The 25,043-nt window shown below is 50.7% G+C and overlaps 1 protein-coding gene across 1 annotated transcript in view; it reads left to right on the top strand.

Annotated features, from left to right (window-relative positions):
* The window catches only part of SCNN1D (sodium channel epithelial 1 subunit delta), a 37,375-nt gene extending 15,502 nt beyond the window's left edge, over positions 1–21,873 (top strand). Inside the window, exons 3-14 of the mRNA XM_063417584.1 lie at positions 458–742; positions 3,547–3,784; positions 7,172–7,365; positions 8,108–8,211; positions 8,291–8,454; positions 10,513–10,611; positions 11,742–11,859; positions 14,447–14,525; positions 15,307–15,364; positions 16,620–16,675; positions 18,369–18,444; positions 20,644–21,873. Coding sequence (XP_063273654.1) covers positions 458–742; positions 3,547–3,784; positions 7,172–7,365; positions 8,108–8,211; positions 8,291–8,454; positions 10,513–10,611; positions 11,742–11,859; positions 14,447–14,525; positions 15,307–15,364; positions 16,620–16,675; positions 18,369–18,444; positions 20,644–21,873 — 2,701 coding nt within the window. The remainder of the gene's footprint in view (positions 1–457; positions 743–3,546; positions 3,785–7,171; positions 7,366–8,107; positions 8,212–8,290; positions 8,455–10,512; positions 10,612–11,741; positions 11,860–14,446; positions 14,526–15,306; positions 15,365–16,619; positions 16,676–18,368; positions 18,445–20,643) is intronic.
* Positions 21,874–25,043: the final 3,170 nt, after the last annotated feature.

Below are 25,043 nucleotides of genomic sequence, written 5' to 3'. Positions count from 1 at the left end.
ACCTGTTTGGAAGAGGTTTCTTTGGAAAAGGCCCATTTGAAGAAGGCCTTTTTGGAACAAAAGGCACTTTTGGAAAAGGCCTCTTTGGGAAAAGGCTGGTTTGGGAAACACCTCTTTGGAAAAGCCCGTTTGGAAGAGGTTTCTTTGGAAAAAACCCGTTTGGAAGAGGTTTCTTTGGAAAAAACCCATTTGGAAGTGCCTCTTTGGAAAAGGCCCATTTGAAGAAGGCCTTTTTGGGAAAAAAGGCATGTTTGGAAAAGCCCGTCTGGAAGAGATCTCTTTGGAAAAAACCTGTTTGGAAGAGGTTTCTTTGGAAAGGTCCATTTGAAGAAGGCCTTTTTGGAAAAAAAGGCACTTTCGGAAATTCCTTTCCCTCAGATTAACCCCCTTCTCCCCTTTTCCCCCAGGACAACCCCTGGAGGATGGAGCCGGCGCGGCCGGCGGCGGCAGCGGGCGGGCGGGAAGGGCTGATCGAGCTGCACGGCTCCTTCCAGGAGCTGTTCGAGTTCTTCTGCAAGAACACCACGATCCACGGCACGGTGCGCCTGGTGTGCTCGGGCAGCAACCGCATGAAGACGGCGTTCTGGACGCTGCTGCTGCTGGCCAGCCTGGCCATGCTCTACTGGCAGTTCGCCCTCATGTTCAGCCAGTTCTGGGCCTACCCCGTGGTGCTCACCATGTCCATGCACTCCGAGCCGAAAATGTTCCCGGCTGTCACCGTCTGCAACCTGGATCCCTACAGGTGAGGCGGGATGGGAAACGGGCAGGGATGGGCAGGGATGGATCTCAATGGATTGGGAATGGGCAGGGGTGGATCCCAGTGGATTGGGAAGGGTTGGGAATGGGCAGGGGTGGATCTCAATGGATTGGGAAGGGTTGGGAATGGGTAGGAATGGGCAGGGAATGGGCAGGGAACGGGCAGGGATAGGCGGGGAATGGGCAGGGATGGGCAGGGGATGGGCGGGGAATGGGCGGGGGTGGATCTCAATGGATTGGGAATGGGCAGGGGTGGATCCCAGTGGATTGGGAAGGGTTGGGAATGGTCAGGGGTGGGTCCTGATGGATTGGGAGGGTTAGGAATGGCCAGGGGTGCATGCCAGTGGAATGGGAAGGGTCAGGGATGGATCTCAGTGGATTGGGAAGGGTTGGGAATGGGCAGGGGTGGGTCCCAGAGGGTTGGGAATGGTTGGGAATGGATCTCAATCAATTGGGAGAGTTGGGAATGGGCAGGGGTGGATCCCAGTGGATTAGGAAGGGTCGGGGATGGATCTCAGTGGATTGGGAATGGGCAGGGAATGGGCAGGGAATGGGCAGGGGTGGATCCCAGAGGTTTGGGAAGGGTTGGGAATGGGCAGGGGTGGATTCCAGTGGATTGGGAAGGGTTGGGAATGGGCAGGGGCAGATCCCAGTGGGTTGGGAAGGGTCAGGGATGGATCTCAATGGATTGGGAAGGGTTGGGAATGGGCAGGGGTGCATCCCAAAGGTTTGGGAAGGTCTGGGAAGGGTCAGGGATGCATCCCAAAGCTCCAGGAAGGTTCAGGATGCATCCCAAAGCTCTGGGAAGGTTCAGGATGCATCCCAAAGGTTTGGGAAGGGTCAGGGATTCATCCCAAAGCTCCGGGAAGGGTCAGGGATTCATCCCAAAGCTCCAGGAAGGGTCAGGGATTCATCCCAAAGCTCCGGGAAGGGTCAGGGATTCATCCCAAAGCTCCGGGAAGGTTCGGGATGCATCCCAAAGCTCCGGGAAGGGTCAGGGATTCATCCCAAAGCTCCGGGAAGGGTCAGGGATTCATCCCAAAGCTCTGGGAAGGGTCAGGGATTCATCCCAAAGCTCCGGGAAGGTTCGGGATGCATCCCAAAGCTCCGGGAAGGGTCAGGGATTCATCCCAAAGCTCCGGGAAGGTTCGGGATGCATCCCCAGGGGCAGCAGCGAGGTCCCTGCGTTGTCCTGCTGGAGAGGGGCCGGTGTCGCTCTTTCCAAACTGGTTCCCAGACCAAGATCTTGTTGGGAATTGTGCCAGGAGCGGGAGCAGGGAATTCCAGAGTCCAGCAGGGACGGTGGGAGCTGCTCGCTGGTTTTGGGCTCTGATCCAAGGAGCTTTTCCCTGGAAAACGTGGCTGCTCCCCGAATTCCTTCCCAGCTCCGCTGCTGAGCTCTGAAATGGGGGCGTCCAAGCCAACCCTCCTGGGTTTTCCAAAGGGAAAAAAACCTGGGAATAACATAGCAAATGAGGCCAAAGCCGTGGAATTCCGTGTGGCTCTGCCTGTCAGAGCGGGCTCCCGCCACGGAGGCTCCTTCTCACGGAGCTCCACCTGGCACAGCGAGGGAGTGAGGTCATTTCCGTGGATTAATTAGCTAATTGGCCGAGTTTGTGCAGCTCTGCACAGCTCTGCAAGGCCTGAGCTTCCCAAAAACTGGAAATTCAGCCACGGGAGCTGCTGAGGAATGAATTTATCCGAGCGGGGCGTGCCGAGCCGCAGGAATTCCAGCTGTTCCCCCACAGCCACCAAGGAATGGCCTTTCCCTGTCGGAGTCCAGGACATTCCTGTGGCCACCCTGGAGGGTTTGGAGACCGGACAGGGGGTCTGGGGTCTGTCCAGGGGGCTCAGTCAGACCCACACAGATCCCAGGAGGGCACTGCCTCTGATCCCTGCCATGGCAGTGAACACTCACATGCAGGAAGAATCACAGACCCTAAGAATTTAAAATAAGTAGTGGATGGTTTATTATAGAATATAAATATAGAAATTAGGATTCTCAGTATATGGGGCCTCACACAGAGCCCAGGAGGGCACTGCCTCTGATCCCTGCCATGGCAGTGAATGCCCACAGTGTGTGAAGAATCACAAGCTGAGAGAATTCAAAATAAGCAGTATTTAGTTTATCATAGAATGTAAATGTAGAATCCAGGGTTCTCAGTATATGGGGCTGAAGAGACAAGATGGAGGAATTGGGGAGTGGCCCCTGTGCTCCTTGTTCTTGCTCTCGTCCCCATCTTGTGCTGAGTTGGGTTTTAGAGATTGGTTTAGAGTAGAACTGACATGTTAGCATAGGCAGTAGGCATTGGTACAATTTTGTAAATAAAAAGTTCATTGTGGACAGTGGTTGGGTCAGGGGTACTGTACATAAGGTGTGGGGCTCTCTGAGCCGCCCAGTCCCCCGCGTGTCCTGCTCTGCTGGGGACGCCCTGCAGAGCTGGGACACAACTGAGATCAGGGACCCTGCCAGGGAGGCCTGGCAGAGCTGGGACACAACTGAGATCATGAAGAATAAACAACCTTGGAAATGTGCACTGGGGACTCAGCTTGTCGTCTCTGCCTCTGGTGTGAAACACCCAGGGCAAAGAGAAGCCTGAAAACCTGATTAACTCTGGGAACAGCAACCCAGGGGAAACTCCCAGGGAACAGCAACCCTGGGGGAACCCTGAGCACCTTGGGGAACACCAACCCCGAGGAGAATCTCAGGGAAGAGCAACCCTGAGATTCCCCCGGAGCCTGTGAGAGCAGAAACTCGGGATCCTCCCCAATCCAAGGTGTTTTTGGCAGGTTTGAGCTGGTGAGTGAGCACCTGGCGCAGCTGGACAGGATGGCAGAGGAATCCATCACCTTCCTCTACGGCATCAACACCTCGGCCAGGCTGTTCCACCTCAACGACGCCAAGGTCCACGTGCAGGCCCTGGCCAACCTCAGCAGCTCGGGCTTCAAACTCAGCCACAACTTCTCCCTCGTGAGGATGTCCGACCTCAGGTCGGGGAAGAAACACTCCAGCGTGGGGTTCCGGCTGGTGAGCGGCATCCCGGCGGGATTTCGGCGGGATTTGGGCAGGAAAAGCAGCTCTGGGTGTTCCCTGGATGGGGATGGGGATGGGGATTCAGCCCAAAAATAGCTGGGAGAGCTCCAGGTGGTGTCCAAGGTCCAAAAACCTCATCAGGTCGGGAATTTTCCTTCTTCCCAAGAGCTCCAAGGAGCAGGGTTTAATCCTGAAGTGTCACCTCGTGGGGCTTTTCCAAAGGGGTGATGATTGAACTCCTGCCTTGTCCTGGGGTCTTCACCAGCAATTTTGGGGGGATTTTTGAACCCCTGCCCTGTCCTAGACTCTTTCATCAACAATTTTGGGGGGATTTTTGAACCCCTGCCCTGTCCTAGACTCTTCCACAGCAATTTTGGGGGGATTTTTGAATCCCTGCTCTCTCTTGGAGTCTCTCACCAGCAATTTTTGGTGATTTCTGTCCCCTTGCCCTGCCCTGGAGTCCTTGACCAATTTTGGGGTGATTTTGGTCCCCCTGCCCTGTCCTGGACCAGCCAAAGCTCCTCCAGAACTCGAGGCCATTCCTCTGAATAAGAACAGAGAAATTCTGTCTGGGCTCTGCTCATGCCTCACAAGCCAGAGAGAATTCCCACCTTGGCCATCCCAAAATTCTGCTCCCTCTTCTCCCCTGACCTGCAGCAGCTCCAAGGAGAGAAAAAACACCTAAAACAACCAAAAACTCTTCACTTTTTTTTTTTTTTTGGAGGGGAAAAATCCCACTCTCATTCCCATTTCCCTGCCTCCTGATCTTCTCCCTGTATCCCAGTGCAATTCCACAGGTGGGAACTGCTTCTACAAGACCTCAGGCATGGACACCATCCTGGCCATCCCAAAATTCTGCTCCCTCCTCCTGACCTGCAGCAGCTCTGAGGAGACAAAAAACCCCTGAAAGAACCAAAAAATCTCCAATTTTTTTTTTTTTTTTTTTGCGGGGAAAAATCCCATTTTCATTCCCATTTCTCTGATCTTCTCCCTGTATCCCAGTGCAATTCCACGGGTGGGAACTGCTTCTACAACACCTCAGGCATGGACGCCATCCTGGCCATCCCAAAATTCTGCTTCCTCCTCCTGACCTGCAGCAGCTTTGAGGAGACAAAAAACCCCTAAAACAACCAAAAAATCTCCAATTTTTTTTTTTTTTGCGGGAAAAAACCCATTCTCATTCCCATTTCCCTTCCTCTGTGTCCCAGTGCAATTCCACGGGTGGGAACTGCTTCTACAAGACCTCAGGCATGGACACCATCCTGGCCATCCCAAAATTCTGCTCCCTTCTCCTGACCTGCAGCAGCTTTGAGGAGAGAAAAAATGCCTGAAATAACAGAAAAATCTCCAATTTTTTTTCTTTTGTGTGGGTGGAAAAAAACCCATTCTCATTCCCATTTCCCTGCTCTTCTCCCCGTGTCCCAGTGCAATTCCACAGGTGGGAATTGCTTCTACAAGACCTCGGGCATGGACACCATCCTGGCCATCCCAAAATTCTGCTCCCTCCTCCTGACCTGCAGCAGCTTTGAGGAGAGAAAAAATGCCTGAAACAACAGAAAAATCTCCACTTTTTTTTTTTTGCGGGGAAAAATCCCATTCTCATTCCCATTTCCCTTCCTCTGTGTCCCAGTGCAATTCCACGGGTGGGAACTGCTTCTACAAGACCTCGGGCATGGACACCATCCTGGCCATCCCAAAATTCTGCTCCCTCCTCCTGCCTCTTCCCCCCCTGACCTACAGCAGCTCCCAGAAACAACCAAAAAATCTCCACTTTTTTGGGGGAGAGGGGAAAAAAATCCCATTTTCATTCCCATTTCCCTGATCTTTTCCCCGTATCCCAGTGCAATTCCACAGGTGGGAACTGCTTCTACAACACCTCGGGCATGGACGCCATCCTGGCCATCCCAAAATTCTGCTCCCTTCTCCTGACCTGCAGCAGCTCTGAGGAGAGAAAAAATGCCTGAAACAACAGAAAAATCTCCAATTTTTTTTCTTTTGGGGGGGTGGAAAAAAACCCATTCTCATTCCAGTTTCCCTGATTTTCTCCCCGTGTCCCAGTGCAATTCCACAGGTGGGAACTGCTTCTACAACACCTCGGGCATGGACGCCATCCTGGCCATCCCAAAATTCTGCTCCCTCCTCCTGCCTCTTTCCTCCTGACCTGCAGCAGCTCCGAGGAGACAAAAAACCCCTAAAACAACCAAAAAATCTCCAATTTTTTTTTTTTTTTTTGTTGCGGGGAAAAATCCCATTTTCATTCCAGTTTCCCTGCTCTTTTCCCCGTATCCCAGTGCAATTCCACAGGTGGGAACTGCTTCTACAACACCTCAGGCATGGACGCCATCCTGGCCATCCCAAAATTCTGCTCCCTTCTCCTGACCTGCAGCAGCTTTGAGGAGAGAAAAAATGCCTGAAACAACAGAAAAATCTCCAATTTTTTTTTTTTTTTTGCAGGGAAAATTCCCATTCTCATTCCCATTTCCCTTCCTCTGTGTCCCAGTGCAATTCCACGGGTGGGAACTGCTTCTACAAGAACTTGGGCATGGACGCCATCCTGGCCATCCCAAAATTCTGCTCCCTCTTCTTCCCTGACCTGCAGCAGCTCCAAGGAGACAAAAAACCCCTAAAACAACCAAAAAATCTCCACTTTTTTTTTTTGAGGGGAAAACATTCCCATTCTCATTCCAGTTTCCCTGATTTTCTCCCTGTGTCCCAGTGCAATTCCACGGGTGGGAACTGCTTCTACAAGACCTCAGGCATGGACACCATCCTGGCCATCCCAAAATTCTGCTCCTTCCTCCTGCCTCTTTCCTCCTGACCTGCAGCAGCTCTGAGGAGACAAAAAACCCCTAAAACAACCAAAAAATCTCCAATTTTTTTTTTTTTTTGCGGGGAAAAATCCCATTTTCATTCCCGTTTCCCTGCTCTTTTCCCCATATCCCAGTGCAATTCCACAGGTGGGAACTGCTTCTACAAGACCTCGGGCATGGACGCCATCCTGGCCATCCCAAAATTCTGCTCCCTCTTCCCCCCTGACCTACAACAGCTCCAAGGAGACAAAAAACTCCTAAAACAACCAAAAAATCTCCAATTTTTTTTTTTTTTTTTTGTGGGGAAAAATCCCATTCTCCTTCCCATTTCCCTGCCTCCCTGAGCTTTTCTCCGTGTCCCAGTGCAATTCCACAGGTGGGAACTGCTTCTACAACACCTCGGGCATGGACACCATCCTGGCCATCCCAAAATTCTGCTCCCTCCTCCTGACCTGCAGCAGCTCCAAGGAGAGAAAAAATGCCTGAAACAACAAAAAAATCTCCAAATTTTTTTTTTTTTTGCGGGGAAAAATCCCATTCTCATTCCCATTTCCCTTCCTCTGTGTCCCAGTGCAATTCCACGGGTGGGAACTGCTTCTACAAGACCTATTCCTCGGGCATGGATGCAATCCTGGAGTGGTACCGCTTCCACTACGTGAACGTGATGGCGCAGCTGCCGCTCATCGTGGACATCTCGGAGCACGAGGAGCACATCGAGGACGTGGTGTACTCCTGCCAGTACGACGGCGAGCCCTGCAGGCCCAGGTGGGCTTGGAGTTTAAAGGGAATTTCATGGCTCCTTCCCGTTTTTCTGGATGCACCCGGCTTGGATTGGAGGTGGTGTCGGCCTCTAAGTTAAATCCTTGTTGAGTCTGTCTTGATTTTCCAGTAAATCTCCATCAAATCTCTCTTGATTTTCCAGTAAATCTCCATTAAATTTCTCTTGATTTTCCAGGAAAATTCTATTCAGTCTCTCTTGATCTTCCAGTAAAACTCCATCAAAACTCTTGATTTTCCAGGAAAACTCCATCAAAACTCTTGATTTTCCAGGAAATCTCCATTAAATTTATCTTGATTTTCCAGTAAAACTCCATCAAAACTCTTGATTTTCCAGGAAATCTCCATTAAATTTATCTTGATTTTCCAGTAAAACTCCATCAAAACTCTTGATTTTCCAGGAAATCTCCATTAAATTTATCTTGATTTTCCAGTAAATCTCCATCAAATTTCTCTTGATTTTCCAGTAAATCTCCATCAAATTTCTCTTGATTTTCCAGTAAAACTCCATTAAATCTCTCTTGATTTTCCAGTAAAACTCCATCTGATCTCTCTTGATTTTCCAGTAAATATCTATTAAATCTCTATTGGTTTTCCAGTAAAACCCCATCAAGTCTCTCTTGATTTTCCAGTAAATCTCCATCAAATCTCTATTGGTTTTCCAGTAAAACCCCATCCAATCTCTTGATTTTTCCAGTAAATCTCCATCCAATCTCTCTTGGTTTTCCAGTGATTACGATCACTTCCACCACCCGGTTTTTGGGAGCTGCTACACCTTTAACAGCAAGGGGACAGATCCCTTCTGGACAGCCACGAAACCAGGAATTCCTTACGGTGAGTGACGCGCCAAAACGGGGGGGAAAATGAGAATTCCAGAGACTCCAGAATTCCCTGATTTCCCGCCGTGCCCCAGGGCTGTCGCTGATCCTGAGGGCCGAGCAGAAGGATCACATCCCGCTGCTCTCCACCGTGGCCGGGGTCAAGGTGATGATCCACAACCACAACCAGACGCCGTTCCTGGAGCACGAGGGCTTCGACATCCGCCCGGGCATCGCCACCACCATCGGCATCCAGCAGGTGTGAGATGGGGAGACTGGCCCAAAAGTGTCCCAAACCGGCCCAAAAGTGTCCCAAACCGGCCCAAAAGTGTCCCAAACCGGCCCAAAAGCAGCCCAAGGCAACCAAAACCAGCCCCAAACCAGCCCAAACCATCCCAAACGTGGAGGTTTGGAATCCAGCAGGTGCGAGATTGGAGAGACCAGCCCAAAAGTGGCCCAAACTGGCCCAAAAGTGTCCCAAACCGGCCCAAAAGTGTCCCAAACTGGCCCAAAAGTGTCCCAAACCGGCCCAAAAGTGTCCCAAACCGGCCCAAAAGTGTCCCAAACCGGCCCAAAAGTGTCCCAAACCGGCCCAAAAGTGTCCCAAACCAGCCCAAAAGTGGCCCAAACCAGCCCAAAAGCAGCCCAAGGCAACCAAAACCAGCCCCAAACCAGCCCAAACCATCCCAAACGTGGAGGTTTGGAATCCAGCAGGTGGGAGATGGGGAGAGACCGGCCCAGAAGTGTCCCAAACCAGCCCAAAAGTGTCCCAAACCGGCCCAAAAGTGTCCCAAACCGGCTCAAACCAGCCCAAACTGTCCCCAAAGCATCCCCAGAGCAGCCCAAACTAGCCCAAATCATTCCAAACCAGCCCAAAAGCAGCCCAAACCAGCCCTAACCAGCCCCAAACCAGCTCAAACCAGCCAAGACCAGCCAAAACTGTCCCCAAACCATCCCCAGAGCAGCCCAAACCAGCCAAGACCAGCCCAAACCAGCCAAGACCAGCCAAAACTGTCCCCAAACCATCCCAAACATGGAGGTTTGGAATCCAGCAGGTGGGAGATGGGGAGAGACCGGCCCAAAAGTGTCCCAAACTGGCCCAAAAGCAGCCCAAAGCAGCCAAAACCAGCCCCAAACCAGCCAAAACCAGCCAAAACCAGCCAAGACCAGCCAAAACCAGCCAAAACCAGCCAAGACCAGCCAAACCGGCCCAAGCCAAAACCAGCCCAAACCAGCCAAGACCAGCCAAAACCAGCCAAAACCAGCCCAAACCAGCCAAGACCAGCCCAAACCAGGCCAAACCAGCCCGAAACATCCCCAAACCATCCCCAACCATCCCAAACCATTTCAAACCATCCCAAACCAGCCCAAAAGTGTCCCAAACCAGCCCAAAAGCAGCCCAAAGCAGCCAAAACCAGCCCCAAACCAGCCAAAACCAGCCAAAACCAGCCAAGACCAGCCAAAACCAGCCAAAACCAGCCAAGACCAGCCAAGACCAGCCAAACCGGCCCAAGCCAAAACCAGCCCAAACCAGCCAAGACCAGCCCACACCAGCCCAAACCAGCCCAAACCATCCCCAACCATCCCAAACCATTTCAAACCATCCCAAACCAGCCCAAAAGTGTCCCAAACCAGCCCAAAAGCAGCCCAAAGCAGCCAAAACCAGCCAAGACCAGCCAAGACCAGCCAAAACCAGCCAAGACCAGCCAAAACCAGCCAAACCAGCCCAAACCAGCCCAAATTGTCCCCGAACCATCCCCAGAGCAGCCCAAACCAGCCAAGACCAGCCAAAACCAGCCCAAACCAGCCAAAATGGTTCCCAAACCAGCCAAGACCAGCCCAAACTATCCCCAAACCATCCCCAAACCACCCCAAACCATCCCAAACCATCCCAAACATGGAATTTTGGAATCCAGCAGGTGGGAACTGGGAATAAACCATCCCAAACCACCCCAAACCATCCCAAACATGGAATTTTGGAATCCAGCAGGTGGGAACGGCCCCTCTGGGTCCTCTCCTGTCTCTCCTCACTGGGTTCAGGTCCAAATAAATCATCCCCAATGTGGAGTTTTGGAATCCAGCGGGTGGGAATTGAAATTAAACCAGCCCAAACGTGGGATGGTTTAATTTCAATTCCAATTTTTTTGGAATCCAGCAGGTTTGGCACCGCCCCAGGGCCGGGAACGTCCCCTCTGCTGGCTCAGGGTCCTCTCCTTCCTCTAGAGCCTCCGGGCTCTAATTAATTAACCCAGCTAATCACTCCGGGCTGCAGTTAATTAACCCAGCTAATGACTCCGGGTGGTTTGTGTGCCCGCAGGACGAGGTGAATCGCCTGGGTGGCAATTACGGCAAATGCACGCGGGACGGCGAGGACGTGGCCGTGAGGCTGCTCTACAACAGCTCCTACACCCTGCAGGTACTGAGCCTGGCCTAGCTAAACCCGGCCTAGCCAGGCTGAGACTGCTCTACAACAGCTCCTACACCCTGCAGGTACTGAGCCTGGCCTAGCTAAACCCAGCCTAGCCAAACCCAGCCTAGCCAGGCTGAGACTGCTCTACAACAGCTCCTACACCCTGCAGGTACTGAGCCTGGCTTAGCTAAACCCGGCCTAGCCAGGCTGAGGCTGCTCTACAACAGCTCCTACACCCTGCAGGTACTGAGCCTGGCCTAGCTAAACCCGACCTAACCAGGCTGAGACTGCTCTACAACAGCTCCTACACCCTGCAGGTACTGAGCCTGGCCTAGCTAAACCCGGCCTAACCAGGCTGAAACTGCTCGGCAACAGCTCCTACACCCTGCAGGTACTGAGCCTGGCCTAGCTAAACCCGGCCTAGCCAGGCTGAAACTGCTCTACAACAGCTCCTACACCCTGCAGGTACTGAGCCTGGCCTAGCTAAACCCGGCCTAGCCAGGCTGAGACTGCTCTACAACAGCTCCTACACCCTGCAGGTACTGAGCCTGGCTTGGCTAAACCCGGCCTAGCCAGGCTGAGACTGCCCTACAACAGCTCCTACACCCTGCAGGTACTGAGCCTGGCCTAGCTAAACCCGGCCTAGCCAGGCTGAGACTGCTCGACAACAGCTCCTACACCCTGCAGGTACTGAGCCTGGCCTAGCTAAACCCGGCTCAGCCAAATTCAATTTGGATTTTTTTTTGGTTTATCCAGATTTTTTGCCCTTTTCTCCTAAAAGCTGCAGCCCAGAGATTTGGAATATTTTTGATTTATCCAAATTATTTTTTCCCTTTTCTTCGGAAAGCTCCATCCCAGAGATGTGGAATATTTCTGATTTATCCAAAATTTTTTTTTTCCCCTTTTCTCCTAACAGCTGCATCCTGTAAATTTAGAATATTTTTTCTTTATCCAATTTTTTTTCACCTTTCTCCAAAGAGCTCCCTCCTGCGAATTTGGAAATTTTTTGATTTATCCAAAATTTTTTGCCCTTTTCTCCTAATATCTTCATCCTACAGAGCTGGAATTTTTTGGTTTTTTGGTTTATACGATTTTTTCCGGTTTATCCGAACATTTTTCCGTTTTTCCCGCCCCAGGCCTGCCTGCACTCGTGTTTCCAGCACACCATGCTCCGGGAGTGTGGCTGTGGGTACCTGTACTACCCCCTGCCGCCCGGGGCGCAGCGCTGCGACTACAACAAACACCCGGCCTGGGGTGAGAGCGGGGAAAACAGGGGGAAAACTGGGAAAACAGGGGGAAAACAGGGGGAAAACAGGGGGAAAAGGGGGAAAAGGGATGGTCTGATCCCGGGAGAACGGGGGGAAAACAGGGGGAAAAGGGATGGTCAGATCCCGGGAAAACGGGGAAAACAGGGGGAAAATGGGGAAAACAGAGGGAAAAGGGGGAAAACAGGGGGAAAAGGGATGGCCTGATCCCGGGAAAACGGGAAAAAGGGATGGTCTGATCCCGGGAAAACAGGGGAAAAAGGGATGGTCTGATCCCGGGAAAACGGGGGGAAAACGGGGGGAAAAGGGATGGTCAGATCCCGGGAAAACGGGGGGAAAACGGGGGGAAAACAGAGGGAAAACAGAGGGAAAAGGGGGTGGTGAGATCCCGGGAAATCCTGGGAAAACAGGGGGAAAACAGAGGGGAAAGGGATGGTCAGATCCCGGGAAAACAAAGGGAAAACAGGGGGAAAAGGGGGTGGTGAGATCCCGGGAAAACAAAGGGAAAACAGGGGGAAAATGGGGAAAACAGGGGGAAAAGGGGGAAAACAGGGGGAAAAGGGATGGTCAGATCCTGGGAAAACAGGGTGGTCAGATCCCGGGAAAATGGGGGGGAAAAGGGATGGTCAGATCCCGGGAAATCCCGGGAAAACAGGGGGAAAACAGGGGGAAAACGGGGGGAAAACAGGGGGAAAACGGGGAAAAAGAGATGGTCAGATCCCGGGAAAACAATGGGAAAAGGGGGTGGTCAGATTCCGGGAAAACAGGGAGAAAACAGGGAAAACGGGGAAAATGGGGAAAACAGGGGGAAAATGGGGAAAACAGAGGGAAAATGGGGAAAACAGGGGGGAAACAGGGGGAAAACAGGGGGAAAAGGGGCTGGTCAGATCCCGGGAAAACAGAGGGAAAACAGAGGGAAAACAGAGGGAAAACAGAGGGAAAAGGGGGTGGTGAGATCCCGGGAAATCCTGGGAAAACAGGGGGAAAACAGAGGGGAAAGGGATGGTCAGATTCCGGGAAAACAAAGGGAAAACGGGGAAAAGGGGATGGTCAGATCCCGGGAAAACAGGGGGAAAAGAGATGGTCAGATCCCGGGAAAACAGAGGGAAAAGGGATGGTCAGATCCCGGGAAAACAAAGGGAAAACGGGGGGAAAACAGGGAAAAGGGGATGGTCAGATCCTGGGAAAAGAAAGGGAAAACAAAGGGAAATCAGAGGGAAAAGGGGTGGTCAGATCCCGGGAAAACAGGGGGAAAACAAAAGGAAAACGGGGGGAAAACAGGGGGAAAAGGGATGGTCAGATCCCGGGAAAACGGGGAAAAACGGGGAAAAGGGATGGTCAGATCCTGGGAAAACGGGGGTAAAAGGGATGGTCAGATCCCAGGAAATCCTGAGAAAACGGGGAAAACAGAGGGAAAAGGGTGTGGTCAGATCCCGGGAAAACGGGGAAAACAGGGGGAAAATGGGGAAAACAGGGAAAACAGGGGAAAAAGGGATGGTCTGATCCTGGGAAAGCAAAGGGAAAACAAAGGGGAAAAGGGATGGTCAGATCCCGGGAAAACGGGGGGAAAAGGGATGGTCAGATCCCAGGAAAACAGGGGGAAAACAGGGGAAAAAGGGATGGTCTGATCCTGGGAAAACAAAGGGAAAACGGGGAAAAGGGGATGGCCAGATCCTGGGAAATCCTGGGAAAACAGGGGGAAAAGGGGATGGCCAGATCCCAGGAAATCCCGGGAAAACAGGGGTAAAAGGGGATGGTCAGATCCTGGGAAAACAAAGGGAAAACAGGGGGAAAACGGGGAAAACAGAGGGAAAACAGGGGGGAAAGGGATGGTCTGATCCCAGGAAAACAAAGGGAAAACAGGGGGAAAACGGGGAAAACAGAGGGAAAACAGGGGGGAAAGGGATGGTCAGATCCCAGGAAAACAAAGGGAAAACAGGGGGAAAACGGGGGGAAAAGGGGATGGTCAGATCCCGGGAAAACAGGGGGAAAACAAAGGGAAAACGGGGGGAAAACAGAGGGAAAAGGGCTGGTCAGATCCCAGGAAAACAGGGGGAAAAGGGGGGAAAACAGGGGGGAAACAGGGGGAAAAGGGGCTGGTCAGATCCCAGGAAATCCCGGGAAAACAAAGGGAAAAGGGGATGGTCAGATCCCAGGAAATCCCAGGAAAAGAGGCTGGTCCTGCATCCTGGGAAATCCTGGGAAAATTCCTGAGTCACTGGGAAATCCCTGGAATGGGGGCAAGTTCCTGAATTCCTGGAAAATCCCTGGGAATTCCTGGGAAATCCCTGGAAATTCCTGAATTCCTGGGAAATCCCTGGAAATTCCTGAGTCCCTGGAAAAGGGGCTATCCCTATCAACTCGCGCTCTGTTCTTCCTCTGCAAAAATTCCTAAAACTGGGATTTTAGGATTTAATTCTGATTTGTTTTCTCTCAATCTCTGCCTAAACCCGCTGCTCCTTAAGCTCAGCCTATCCCAGCGGATCAGATCCCGCCTCCCTTTTTTTTTTTTTTTTTTGGAAAAATTCCAGAGGGAGAGGGAATTCCTAAACCTTTTCCATTTATCCCTTTCCCAGGTCACTGCTTTTACCAGCTCTACAACCGGCTCAGGAATCACCACCTGAATTGTTTCCAGCAGTGCCCCAAACCCTGCAGGTGAGGCCCAAAAAACACCTGGAAAACGCCGGGAATTCCAGGGAAATCCAGGGAATCCAGGGAATTGGGCGGTGTCGGATCGGTGCTTGCTGAGGGAGCAAAAATATGAGAGGGTTAAATTGAATTAAATTGAATTAAATTGAATTAAATTGAATTAAAATCAAATTAAATTGAATTAAAATTAAATTAAATGGAATTAAAATTAAATTGAAAAAATTGAATTAAATGGAATTAAAATTAAATGAAGTGGAATTAAAATTAAATTAAGTGGAATTAAAATTAAGTTAAATGGAATTAAAATTAAATTTTAAAAAATGAATTAAATTGAATTATATTGAATTAAATTGAATTGAATGGACTTGAATTAAATTGAATTAAAATTAATTTATAGTGAATTAAAATAAATGGAATTAAATTAAAATTGAATTAAAATTAAATTAAATTAAATTAAATTAAATTGATTTAAATTAAATTAAATTAAATTAAATCAGAAATGTATCCTTTTTTCTTTCAGTTTCACCTTTTTTTTAATGGCAGGACAGTTTTGAAATGAAAAGAGAAATTTAAAGCATAAAATAAATTTAATTGAATTAAACTAAATTAAAAGCAGAGAGGAGGAATTGTTTTAATCACCCTGAAATGTTTAATTAGGCCCAACCCGAATTGTTTGTGTTGGTTTTGGCAGCTTTTCCCAGGGATCTGCGGAGCCCCGGGGATTCCCTGGATTTGGGAGCCTCCCGGGGAGATCCCGAGCTCACAATTCCCGATTTTCTCTCCCCAGGGAATCCCTGTACAAGGTCTCGGCCGGCACGGCCAAGTGGCCCTCGGCAAAATCCCAGGTACGGCAAAATCCGGGATAGGGGAAAATCGGGATAGGGGAAAAATCCGGGATAGGGAAAATCCTGGGATAGGGGAAAATCCAGGATGGGGGAAAAATCCGGGATGGGGAAAAATCCTGGGATAGGGAAAAATCCAGGGACAGCAAAACCCCAGGACAAGGGAAAACCTGGGACTGGGAAAAATCCGGGATAGGGGAAAATCCGGGACAGGGAAAAATCCGGGATAGGGAAAAATCCGGGATGGGGAAAACCCGGGATAGGGAAAAATCCGGGATAGGGAAAAATCCGGGATGGGGATAAATCCGGGATAGGGCAAAATCCGGGATAGGGGAAAATCCGGGATAGGGAAAAATCCGGGATAGGGGAAAAATCCGGGATAGGGAAAATCCTGGGATAGGGAAAAATCCAGGGTGCAGCAAAACCCTGGGATGGGGAAAAATCCGGGCTAGGGCAAAATCTGGGATAGGGAAAAATCCGGGATAGGGCAAAATCTGGGATACAGCAAAATCCCGGGATGGGGAAAAACCCAGGATACAGCAAAACCCTGGGCTGGAAAACATGGATACAATCCCGGGGTGTTCGGGAAGGGCTTGGAAAGAATCTCATTTGCCTTAAAAAAATCTCCTTTTTCTCTTAAATCGCGCTCTTTTGATCTCAAATCTCGTTTATTTTCCACTTTTGCCAGTAACAAATATTCCAGTAACAAACATTCCAATAATGAATGTTCCAATGGAAATATTCCAATGGAAATGTTCCAATGGAAACATTTCAATAACGAATATTCCAATAACGAATATTTCAATAACGAATATTCCAATAACAAATATTCCAGTGAAAATATTCCAATGGAAGTGTTCCAATAACGAATATTTCAATGGAAATACTCCAATGGAAATGTTCCTACGGAAACGTTCCAATAACAAATATTCCAATAATGAATATTCCAATGGAAATGTTCCAATAGAAACATTCCAATAACAAATATTCCAATGGAAATATTCGAATAACGAACATTCCATTAACAAATAGTCCAATGGACACGTTCCAATAACGAATATTCCAATAATGAATATTCCAATAATGAATATTCCAATGGAAACGTTCCAATGGAAACGTTCCAATGGAAACGTTCCAATGGAAACGTTCCAATGGAAATATTCCAATGGAAATATTCCAATAATGAACATTCCAATGGAAACGTTCCAATGGAAACGTTCCAATGGAAATATTCATTCCAATCCCGGTTTTCCCCCAGGACTGGGTGCGCCAGGCTCTGCGGCACCAGAACGGGTACAACTCCACCAGCAGCAGGTAAATCCTGGGAAATTCCCATCCTGGCATGGCTGGGCTTGGGAAGGGAGGGCAGGAAATCCCAAGAAACCCCCAAGAAACCCCCAAGAAATCCCCAGTAAATTCTCAATAAATACCAAATAAATTCCCAATAAATACAAAATAAATTCCCAATAAATACAAAATAAATTCCCAATAAATCCTCAATAAATACCCAATAAACTCCCAATAAATCCTCAATGAACCCAAATAAATCCCCAATAAACTTCTGATAAACCCCCAATAAACCCCCCCAATAAATCCCCACTAAATCTTCAATAAACCCCTAGTAATCCCCAAAAAACTCCCAATAAACCCCCAATAAATTCCCCAGTAAACTCCCAATAAACTCCCAATGAATCCCAATAAATCCCCAATAAATTTCCAATAAGCCGCCAATACACCCCTAACAAACCTGCAATAAATCCCAATAAACTCCCAATAAAATCCCAACAAACCCCCAATAAATCCCCAATAACCCCCCAATAAATCCTCAATAAATCCCCAATAAATCCCCAATAAACCCCCAATAAACCCCCAATAAATCCCCAATAAATCCCCAGTAAACTCTCCTGGGGAGTGGGAATGTCCCACTGGGAATGTCCCGGTGCCCTCTGTCCGTGTGTCCCACTGTCCGTGTGTCCCTCTGTCCGTGTGTCCCACTGTCCGTGTGTCCCGGTGCCCGCTGTCCGTGTGTCCCAGTGGGAATGTCCCGGTGCCCGCTGTCCGTGTGTCCCTGTGTCCTCGGTGCCCTCTGTCCGTGTGTCCCGGTGCCAGCTGTCCCTGTGTCCCTCTGTCTGTGTGTCCCACTGTCCGTGTGTCCCTCTGTCCTGTGTCCCTCTGTCCGTGTGTCCTGGTGCCCACTGTCCGTGTGTCCCACTGTCCGTGTGTCCCCCGTCCATGTGTCCCACTGTCCGTGTGTCCCACTGTCCGTGTGTCCCACTGTCCATGTGTCCCACTGTCCGTGTGTCCCACTGTCCGTGTGTCCCTCTGTCCGTGTGTCCCACTGTCCATGTGTCCCACTGTCCGTGTGTCCCACTGTCCGTGTGTCCCCGGTGCCCTCTGTCCGTGTGTCCCACTGTCCGTGTGTCCCTCTGTCCATGTGTCCCTCTGTCCGTGTGTCCCTCTGTCCGTGTGTCCCACTGTCCGTGTGTCCCACTGTCCGTGTGTCCCTCTGTCCGTGTGTCCCACTGTCCGTGTGTCCCTCTGTCCGTGTGTCCCACTGTCCGTGTGTCCCACTGTCCGTGTGTCCCACTGGGAATGTCCTGGTGCCCTCTGTCCGTGTGTCCCTCTGTCCGTGTGTCCGTGTGTCCCTCTGTCCATGTGTCCCCCTGTCCGTGTGTCCGTGTGTCCCGGTGCCAGCTGTCCGTGTGTCCCTCTGTCCGTGTGTCCCTCTGTCCGTGTGTCCCTCTGTCCGTGTGTCCCGCTGCCCGTGTGTCCCTCTGTCCTGTGTCCCTCTGTCCGTGTGTCCCCCTGTCCGTGTGTCCCTCTGTCCGTGTGTCCCCCTGTCCGTGTGTCCCTCTGTCCGTGTGTCCCAGTGCCCTCTGTCTGTGTGTCCCTCTGTCCGTGTGTCCCACTGTCCGTGTGTCCGTGTGTCCCTCTGTCCGTGTGTCCCACTGTCCGTGTGTCCCTCTGTCCGTGTGTCCGTGTGTCCCACTGTCCCGTGTCCCCGCAGGAGGGACATTGCCAAGGTCACCATCTTCTACCAGCAGCTGAACTACCAGGCCGTGCACGAGGCCCCGCTGCTCTCCGTACGTCCAACCCCTGCAAACTCATTTTTACCTTTGGGTTTATATTGTATACAGAAATAGATCTATTTATATTATAATATTAATTAGGAATTCCTAGGAATTCATTATTTACCTCAGTTTTATATTGTATACAGAAATATATCTATTTATATTATAATATTAATTAGGAATTCCTAGGAATTCATTATTTACCTTTGGGTTTATATTGCATACAGAAATATATCTATTTATATTATAATGTTAATTAGGAATTCCTAGGAATTCATTATTTACCTCAGTTTTATATGATATAGAAAACCATATCTATTTATATTATAATATTAATTAGTAATTCCTAGGAATTCATTATTTACCTCAGTTTTATATCGTATACAAAAATATATCTATTTATATTATAATATTAATTAGTAATTCCTAGGATTTCATTATTTACCTCAGTTTTATATTGTATACAAAACCATATTTATTTATATTATATAGTATTATATTTTATATATATCATATTAATATTTATGTTAATTAGTAATTCCTAGAAATTCATTATTTACCTCAGTTTTATATTGCATGCAAAAATATATTTAGTTATATTATAATATTAATTATTAATTCCTAGAAATTCGTTATTTACCTCAGTTTTATATGATATATATATATTTTATATATATATTATATATATATATAATATGGGATTTTTGGGGGATTGGTTTTGGGGTTTTTATTTAGGAAAAGGCCACGGGAAATGATCCCAGAGGCTCCCGATGTGAGTGTGAGGAGTAGAGAGAACACAGAAAAGACAAAAAAAACCCCAAAACCCCAACCCCAATCCCCCCAAACTGTGTCCCTGCCTGAATTTTCTGGAATTTTTCCAGGGGGATCTGCTGCTTGGAGTTTTGGGATAGGTTTGGGGATTGGTTTTGGGATTGGTTTTGGGATTGCTTTGGGGGTTTTATTTAGGGAAAGGCCACAGAAAATCGTCGGGAAAATGATCCCAGAGGCCCCAGATAGGAGTGTGAGGAGTAGAGAGAACACAGAAAAGGGAAAAACCCCAAAACCCTAACCCCAATGCCCCCAAACTGCATCCCTGCCTGAATTTTCTGGAATTTTTCCAGGGGGATCTGCTGCTTGGAGTTTTGGGATTGGTTTGGGGTTTTTATTTAGGAAAAGGCCACAGGAAATGATCCCAAAGACTCTTGATGTGAGTGTGAGGAGTAGAGAGAACACAGAAAAGTGAAAAACCCCCAAACCCAGAACCCAAACCCACCAAAAACTCTGCCTGAATTTTCTGGATTTTTTTCCAGGGGGATCTGCTGCTTGGAGTTTTGGGATAGGTTTGGGGATTGGTTTTGGGATTGGTTTAGGGATTGGTTTAGGGTTTTTATTTAGGGAAAGGCCATGGAAAATCATCGGGAAAATGATCCCAGAGGCCCCAGACGTGAGTGTGAGGAGTAGAGAGAACACAGAAAAGACAAAAAAAAACCCCAAAACCCCAACACCAATGCCCCCAAACTGTGTCCCTGCCTGAATTTTCTGGAATTTTTTCCAGGGGGATCTGCTGCTTGGAGTTTTGGGATAGGATTGGGGATTGGTTTGAGGATTGGTTTGGGGTTTTTATTTAGGGAAAGGCCATGGAAAATGATCCCAGAGGCCCCAGATAGGAGTGTGAGGAGTAGAGAGAACACAGAAAAGGGAAAAACCCCCAAAACCCCAACCCCAGTCCCCCCAAACTGCATCCCTGCCTGAATTTTCTGGAATTTTTCTAGGGGGATCTGCTGGTTGGAGTTTTGGGATTGGTTTGGGGTTTTTATTTAGGAAAAGGCCACAGGAAATGATCCCAAAGACTCTTGATGTGAGTGTGAGGAGTAGAGAGAACACAGAAAAGTGAAAAACCCCCAAACCCAGAACCCAAACCCACCACAAACTCTGCCTGAATTTTCTGGAATTTTTTCCAGGGGGATCTGCTGCTTGGAGTTTTGGGATAGGATTGGGGATTGGTTTGAGGATTGGTTTTGGGATTGGTTTTGGGATTGGTTTAGGGTTTTTATTTAGGGAAAGGCCATGGAAAATCATCGGGAAAATGATCCCAGAGGCCCCAGATGTGAGTGTGAGGAGTAGAGAGAACACAGAAAAGGGAAAAACCCCAAAACCCCAACACCAATGCCCCCAAAGCACATCCCTGGCTGACGTTTCTGGTTTTTCCAGGAGAACCTGCTGCTGTCCAGCATGGGCAGCCAGTGGAGCCTGTGGTTCGGCTCCTCGGTGCTGTCGGTGGTGGAGATGCTGGAGCTGCTCGTGGACGCCCTGGCCCTGGCCCTGCTCCTGCTGTGGCGCCGCCTGCGCGCCTGGAGGGGCCCCGGGAGCGCCCCCGGGACCGGCCCCGACCTGGAGAACCCCCGGGAGGAGAGGGGGAACCCCCGAGGTTCTGAATCCATCCCAGGGATCGATCTGGGGAACCCCCGGGAGGAGATGGGGAACCCTGGAGCTCCTGGATCCATCCCAGGGATCATCCTGGAGAACCTCCGGGAACAGCAGGAGGGGATGAGGAACTCTGGATGTCCTGGATCCATCCCGGGGATTACCCTGGAGAACCCCCAGGAGGAGATGGGGAACCCCAAATGTCCTGGATCCATCCCGGGGATTACCCTGGAGAACCCCCAGGAGGAGATGGGGAACCCCAAATGTCCTGGATCCATCCCGGGGATTACCCTGGAGAACCCCCGGGAGGAGATGGGGAACACCCAGGAGGAGATGGGGAACCCTGGAGCTCCTGGATCCATCCCAGGGATCATCCTGGAGAACCCCTGGGAGGAGATGGGGAACCCCCGGGAGGAGATGGACAATCCCCAAGGTTCTGGATCCATCCCAGGGATCAGCCTGGAGAACCCCCGGGAGGAGATGGGGAACCCCAAATGTCCTGGATCCACTCCAGGGATCACCCTGGAGAACCCCCGGGAACAGCAGAAGGGGAGGAGGAACTCTGGAGCTTCTGGATCCATCCCAGGGATCAACCTGGACCTGGAGAACTCCTGGGAGGAGATGGGGAACCCCAAACGTCCTGGATCCATCCCAGGGACCAGCCTGGACCTGGAGAATTCCCGGGATGAGATGGGGAACCCTGGAGCTTCTGGATCCACCCCAGGGACTAACCGGGACCTGGAGAACCCCCAGGAGCAGGAGGAGGGGATGAGGACCTCTGGATGTCCTGGATCCATCCCAGGGATCGACCTGGCCCTGGAGAATTTCCAGGAGGAGATGAGGACCCCCAGAGGTTCTGGATCCATCCCAGGGACCAGCCTGGACCTGGAGAACCCCTGGGAGCAGCCCCGGGAAGGACAGGAGGGGATGAGGTGCCCAGAGGTGCTGCTGGAGGGGTTTGGGAACAGCCGGGAGCGGGGTTTGGGTCAGGAGAGAGGAACTCAGGGGGGGTCGTGAGCCTGGAGAGGTTTGGAATTCTCCTGATCCTGCTGGAAAAGGGACAGGGACATCCTGGGTCCTCTCCTGGGAGCTCCCTGAGGATGGAAATGCCTGGAATTCTCCTGATCCTGCTGGAAAAGTCACAGGAATGGATCCACTTGAGGGTGCCAATGCTTGGGATTCCCTTAATGCTGCTGGAAAAGTGACAGGGACATCCTGGATCCACAGCTGAGCATGGAAATGCCTGGAATTCTCCTGATCCTGCTGGAAAAGCCACAGGGACATCCTGGGTCCTCTCCTGGGAGCTCTGGCTGTGTTTGGAATTCCCTTAATGCTGCTGGAAAAGTGACAGGGACATCCTGGATCCACACCTGACCATGGAAATGCCTGGAATTCTCCTGATCCTGCTGGAAAAGTCACAGGAATGGATCCACTTGAGGGTGCCAATGCTTGGAATTCCCTTAATGCTGCTGGAAAAGCCACAGGGACATCCTGGATCCTCCCCTGGGAGCTCCCTGAGCATGGAAATTCCTGGAATTCCCTCAAATCCTGTGGGAAAGGCACCAGGGATGTCCTGGATCCTCTCCTGGGAGCTCCCTGAGCATGGAAATTCCTGGAATTCCCTTAAATCCTGTGGGAAAGGTCACAGGGATGTCCTGGAGCCAGAGCTGAGCTCAGCCCCTGCAGGTTCCTGGTGCCCAGGAATTCCTGGATTTCCTGGAGCCTGCATCCAGAGCTTTTGGATCCTGAGTTTGGATCCCAGGGAACACCCTCAGCTCGTTAATGACAGCCCTGATTTCACATTTCGGGGGGATTTATTTGCTTTTTAATCCCTGAACTCATTTTTTTTTTTACCTGGTGACGAACTCCACGGGGGGAGCCAGAAGAGAGAGTCACAGAAACCCCAACAACAACAAAAAAAACCCAAATAAAAATCAGATTTTTATGTGTCAAAACATAAAAAACGTCGATTTTGGTCCATCCAGCAGCAACAAAGCAGACGGAGAAGGAGGAGGGAAGGAATCGATCCAGAATTTTATTAACAGAGCAGAGGAGGAGGAGGAGGAGGAGGAGGAAGAGCACAGCGAGAGCTTGGGGTGGTACAAAGGGAAGGGCGGGACTGCAGCAGCTCAGGGGTGTGGGAGAGTAAAAAACCTGGGCCAGGGTGGCACCGAGAGAGGGGACAGGGACAGGGGACAGGGACAGGGACAGGGGAGAATTTACAGTGAGGGCAGAGCCCCCGGCCACAGAGGGGCTCTGAGCTGGCCAGGGAACCTCTGAGGTGGCCAAAAAGATCTCTGAGATGGCCACAAAAATCTCTGAGAAGGCCAAAAAATCTCTGAGGTGGCCAAGGAACCTCTGAGGTGGCCAAAAAAAATCTCTGAGATGGCCAAAATCCCTCTGAGGTGGCCAAAAAGGATCTCTGAGATGGCCGAAAAACCTCTGAGGTGGCCGAGGAACCTCTGAGATGGCCACAAAATCTCTGAGATGGCCACAAAAACCTCTGAGATGGCCAAAAACCCTCTGGGATGGCCAAGGAGCTTCTGAGCTGGCCAAGAAACCCTCTGAGATGGCCAGAAAAGATCTCTGAGGTGGCCACAAGAACCTCTGAGATGGCCAAAAAGGATCTCTGAGATGGCCAAAATCCCTCTGAGATGCCAAAAAAAACCTCTGAGATGGCCACAAAATCTCTGAGATGGCCAAAAACCCTCTGAGGTGGCCACAAAACCCTCTGGGATGGCCAAAAAATCTCTGAGAAGGCCAAAAAATCTCTGAGAAGGCAAAAATCCCTCTGAGATGGCCGAAGGATCCCCCCCTGTCCCTGTCTCTGTCCCTGCTGTGGTCCCTGTCCCACCCCTGTCCCTGTCCCCACCCCTGTCCCCGCAGCTGGCACAGGACCCCTGCCAGCCCTGCCTGGGCACAGCCCGGTGTCCCCAGGTCCCTCCTGCTGTGCCATCCCTGGGGACAGCAGCGTTCCCACCCCAGATCCCCCTAATGTCACCCCAAATCCCCTCCTGTCACCCCAAATCCCCCTCCTGTCACCCCAAATCCCCTCCTGCCACCCCAAATCCCCTCCTGCCACCCCAAATCCCCTCCTGTCACCCCAAATCCCCTCCTGTCACCCCAAATCCCTTCCTGTCACCTCAAATCCCCTCCTGTCACCCCAAATCCCTTCCTGTCACCTCAAATCCCCTTCCTGCCACCCCAAATCCCCTCCTGCCACCCCAAATCCCTCCTGTCACCTCAAATCCCCCTCCTGCCACCCCAAATCCTCTTCTGTCACCCCAAATCCCCTTCCTGTCACCCCAAATCCCCTCCTGTCACCCCAAATCCCCTCCTGCCACCCCAAATCTCCTCCTGTCACCCCAAGGTCCCTTCCTGTCACCTCAAATCCCCTCCTGTCACCCTAAATCCCCCTCCTGTCACCCCAAATCCCCTCCTGTCACCCCAAATCCTCTCCTGTCACCCCAAATCCCCTCCTGTCACCCCAAATCCCCTCCTGTCACCCCAAATCCCCTCCTGTCACCTCAAATCCCCTCCTGCCACCCCAAGGTCCCCTCCCAGACCTCGGGACCCACCTCGGTCCCCTTCCCTCCATCCCTCATTCCCCCTGGGAATTCTGAGCCGTTCCCGATTCCCCGGGAGCTGGGAATGAGCCCCGATCCCGGGGACCTCACCCGTCCTGGAATATCCCAAAAACCCCAAAAAACCCCCTCGAATCCCCTCCAAACCCCCCGGGGCTGTCCCCAGGGCTCGGTGTCACCTCGGTGTCACCTCCGGGAATTCCGCGCGTCCCTCCAGGAGCTCCCGGGATTTTCTCCTTTGGGTTTTGCTGCTCTGAGATATTCCCAACTTCCCCTCCCAAAAATCCTCCCCATCCCAAAAATCCTCCCCATCCCAAAAATCCTCCCCCATCCCAAAAATCCTCCCCAGCCCAAAAATCCTCCCCCATCCCAAAAATCCTCCCCATCCCAAAAATCCTCCTCATCCCAAAAATCCTCCTCATCCCAAAAATCCTCCCCATCCCAAAAATCCTCCTCATCCCAAAAATCCTCCCCCATCCCACAGATTCTCCCCATCCCAAAAACCTTCCCCATCCCAAAAATCCTCCCCATCCCAAAAATCCTCCCCCATCCCAAAAATCCTCCCCATCCCAAAAATCCTCCTCATCCCAAAAATCCTCCCCA

The sequence above is a fragment of the Prinia subflava genome, chromosome 21, assembly GCF_021018805.1.
Source record: "Prinia subflava isolate CZ2003 ecotype Zambia chromosome 21, Cam_Psub_1.2, whole genome shotgun sequence".
In the NCBI taxonomy this organism is placed as follows: Eukaryota; Metazoa; Chordata; class Aves; order Passeriformes; family Cisticolidae; genus Prinia; species Prinia subflava.
The sequence above is the reverse complement of the archived record's forward strand: the minus strand, read 5'-3'. Positions and strand labels throughout refer to the sequence as shown.